Source organism: Ursus maritimus, unplaced genomic scaffold (genome assembly GCF_017311325.1).
Source record: "Ursus maritimus isolate PB19 unplaced genomic scaffold, ASM1731132v1 scaffold_14, whole genome shotgun sequence".
NCBI classification, from domain to species: Eukaryota; Metazoa; Chordata; class Mammalia; order Carnivora; family Ursidae; genus Ursus; species Ursus maritimus.
In genome coordinates this window covers 57,366,409-57,369,523 of record NW_024423786.1, presented here as the reverse complement: position 1 = coordinate 57,369,523, position 3,115 = coordinate 57,366,409, and the positions used below count along the sequence as shown (strand labels likewise).

The window sequence follows — 3,115 nt, the reverse complement described above, 5'->3', positions numbered from 1 at the left end:
CTTGCAGCCACCAGCCAGAGCCCACCCATCTGGTGCCCCAGCCCCTTGGAAGGTCAAAGTCATCTCCACTAACAAGGTGCCTACTCTTGCGTCTGTGTTTTGGTCCGGGCTGCTTGCCGGTCCTCTGAGTCTCTAACCTCTGATCCGGTTAGGATCGTCCTTCCAGGACCCACGCCTCCACGAAGCTTACCCCTCTCCCCTGGCCCCCCAAACCCCTCCTCCAGCCTGTCCCCTCCTGTGCGCTAGCCGGACGGTGCGAGGAGAGGAAGGAAAGGGGGAGATGTTTGCTATGCACGTGGGTGGGGGCGCGCAGGAAGGAGAGGGAGTGACGAGCCGCTGCAGGGGAGGTGGGAAGGCGGGGACAAGGCGGGCAGCAGGGTATAAACTCGCAGGGGCTGCGTCGGGCGCAGAGAAACTGCCCAGCCCGGCGGAGTCGCCCTCCAGAGCCGGTGGCCTGCAGCCAAGACCCTTCCCGGGCTCCGCCGGCCTGTCCCCAGCGGGCGGCCAGGAGGAGGGTCCCCGCGGCGATCAGGGGGCGCAGTCCCGCGGGCGGCCAGGAGGAAGAGGGCGGCGAAGCCATGAGCGCCGTGGCCACGTCGGCGCCCAACGCGTCCTGGGGGTCGCTGGCCAACGCCTCGGCCGGCCAGGCCCCCGAGCGGCGGCCTGTGGACGCCTGGCTCGTGCCGCTGTTCTTCGCCGCGTTGATGCTGCTCGGCCTGGCAGGGAACTCTCTTGTCATCTTCGTCATCTGCCGCCACAAGCAGATGCGGACGGTGACCAACTTTTACATAGGTGAGCGCCGGGGCGCTGCACGGTGCCTGCCTGCCACTCCGGGGGCCCCCGGGACGGGCCAGGGCCGGGGCGCCCCCTGGCGGCGCGGCGCCCCCATGCAGGTCCTTTCCCTCCTTTCCCTGGGACCTTGGGCTAGAGCTCCAGAGCCCTGAGTGCGAGAGGGTTCCATGCGAGGTAGTTCAAAGGGAGGTTGGAAAATGGCCCACAGGGAGCTCGGCCCTGCCGCTTGAGGAAGGCGTCTGATTAAAGCGCGGTTCTTACAACACCGTGTCCCATGAACAAAAATACGGGGAGGGGCTGCGGGACCCCGGTGTGCGACCTTTGCCACCATGGCTCGGTGCACACATTTGGGTGATGGGCTGGCCTGCCTGGCACAGGTGAGCGCTCAGTTTTCCTTATCCGACGGTGACAGGTGGGCGATCACCACTGTCTCCAGTTTGCAGTCGGGGAGACTGAGCTCGGTGGGGCACGGGGCTGCTCTCTCTCTTCCAGCCCGGACAGGGGTTGAGCAGCGCGGACTGACGCTTGAATGGCTAATGGAGCCCCCGCTGAGGGGATGTTTGAGGTGTAAAAGTGGGAGACTGCGAGGTGCCCCAAATTCTCTGCCCAAGGACGTGGGGGGAGGCGGCTTCCCATGAGCGGTCCTGCTGGTCACTCGGAGAAAGGAAAAGACCAGAGGGCTGAGCCAGGGGCATTGGGTGGTTGAGGCACCCCCCCCCCCGCGCGCGTTCCCCACTTGCAGCCAACTTGGCGGCCACCGACGTGACCTTCCTGTTGTGCTGCGTGCCCTTCACGGCCTTGCTGTACCCGCTGCCCGCCTGGGTGCTGGGCGACTTCATGTGCAAGTTCGTCAACTATATGCAGCAGGTGAGCGGGCGGGGGGGAGGAACTGGGGGGCCAAGGGGCGGAGTCTGGGTGTGGGCGGGCTGGACCCCAGGTGGGGCGGGGCCGAGGAAGAGGCGGAGCCTGGAAGGGTGCGGGTGGGGGCGGGGAGGGCCCCCGCAGTTGGAGAGTTACAGATAGGGATGCGGGTTATGGAGGTGGGCATAGGGAGGGTGATCCGGGACCTGGGTTTTCTTGCCCAGCCGGTCCCGCGATCCTAGGATGGTTCTGCCTCTCCCTCTCAGTCTCGGGTCTCAGAGGACCCCAAATGGCCCCCTCAAACCTCCACTATCCTGTCTGGTGTCCTCTCTGGTGTCGCTCTCTCCTGCCCCTTCAACCCATGGCTCCTGGAGACCTTCCCAGGACACGTCCCGTTTGTGCCTGAGTGTTTGGACATCTGGGGGGAGCCGCAGTATGGGCGCAGGCAGACAGGCCCCAGACCGGACACGGGGCGAAACGCCCAGCTCTCGGCCCTCGCAGGTCTCGGTTCAGGCCACGTGCGCCACCCTGACCGCCATGAGCGTGGACCGCTGGTACGTGACCGTGTTCCCACTGCGCGCCCTGCACCGCCGCACGCCCCGCCTGGCTCTGGCGGTCAGCCTGGGCATCTGGGTGGGTGAGTGCAGCGTGAGGGCCTCACGGGATGGGAGGACAAGTCTTTGTGCTCTGGGCGCCCCCACCCCACCCCCAACTGCCCCTGCCCAGGCCTCGGTCGTGCGTGCATCTGGGAAGTGGGCTCAAAGCTCTCCCTGAGAAGAGCCACCGAAGGCGCGCACCCTGAGGGCCCCACTCCTGGGAGGCGCTGGGTGACGCTGCCCGAGGAGGCACCTGGAGGGACCCAGGGTCCTGGCCTCCTGGCGTAACTCTTCCCTCGGGCAAGGTCTTCAAGCTGCCCTGTGCTCGGTCCAGGCTCCGCGGCGGTGTCGGCGCCGGTGCTCGCTCTGCACCGCCTCTCGCCGGGGCCCCGCACCTACTGCAGTGAGGTCTTCCCTAGCCGCGCCCTCGAGCGCGCCTTCGCGCTCTACAACCTGCTGGCGCTCTACCTGCTGCCTCTGGCCGCCACCTGTGCCTGCTACGGGGCCATGCTGCGCCACCTGGGCCGCACGGCCGTGCGCCCCGCGGCCACAGACAGCTCCCTGCAGGTGTGCGGCTGGGTGGGTAGGTGCACGCACACTGTGTGTGGGGGGCACATCTAGAGAACTCTGAGAGGGTGGCAAAGTGGGAGAAGGTGCAGGGGTCAAGAAGGGGAGCTCTGGGGGTGCCTGGCTAGCTCTTGATCTCGGGGTCCTGCGTTCAAGCCCCCGCGTTGGGTGTAGAGCTCAAACATAAAATAAAACAAAACTAAATAAATAAATAAAATAGAGGGGATCTCTGACGGGTTGCCCCAGCCAGCCTATAGCCTTTCCTCCTACCACCTCCCCACCCCCGCTCCCCCCCCCCC

At 66.3% G+C, this 3,115-nt stretch overlaps 1 protein-coding gene across 2 annotated transcripts in view; it reads left to right on the top strand.

Moving 5' to 3' along the window:
* Window positions 1–463: 463 nt before the first annotated feature.
* KISS1R (KISS1 receptor) overlaps window positions 464–3,115 on the top strand; it is a 4,649-nt gene continuing 1,997 nt past the window's right edge. The window contains exons 1-4 of one of the 2 annotated variants that reach the window (XM_040629784.1): window positions 464–792; window positions 1,535–1,659; window positions 1,920–2,207; window positions 2,584–2,816. In XM_040629784.1, coding sequence (XP_040485718.1) covers window positions 579–792; window positions 1,535–1,659; window positions 1,920–2,207; window positions 2,584–2,816 — 860 coding nt within the window. In that variant the 5' untranslated portion in view covers window positions 464–578. Of the gene's footprint in view, window positions 793–1,534; window positions 1,660–1,919; window positions 2,291–2,583; window positions 2,817–3,115 lie in introns of both variants that reach the window. The other variant, XM_040629783.1, reaches the window with a different exon arrangement.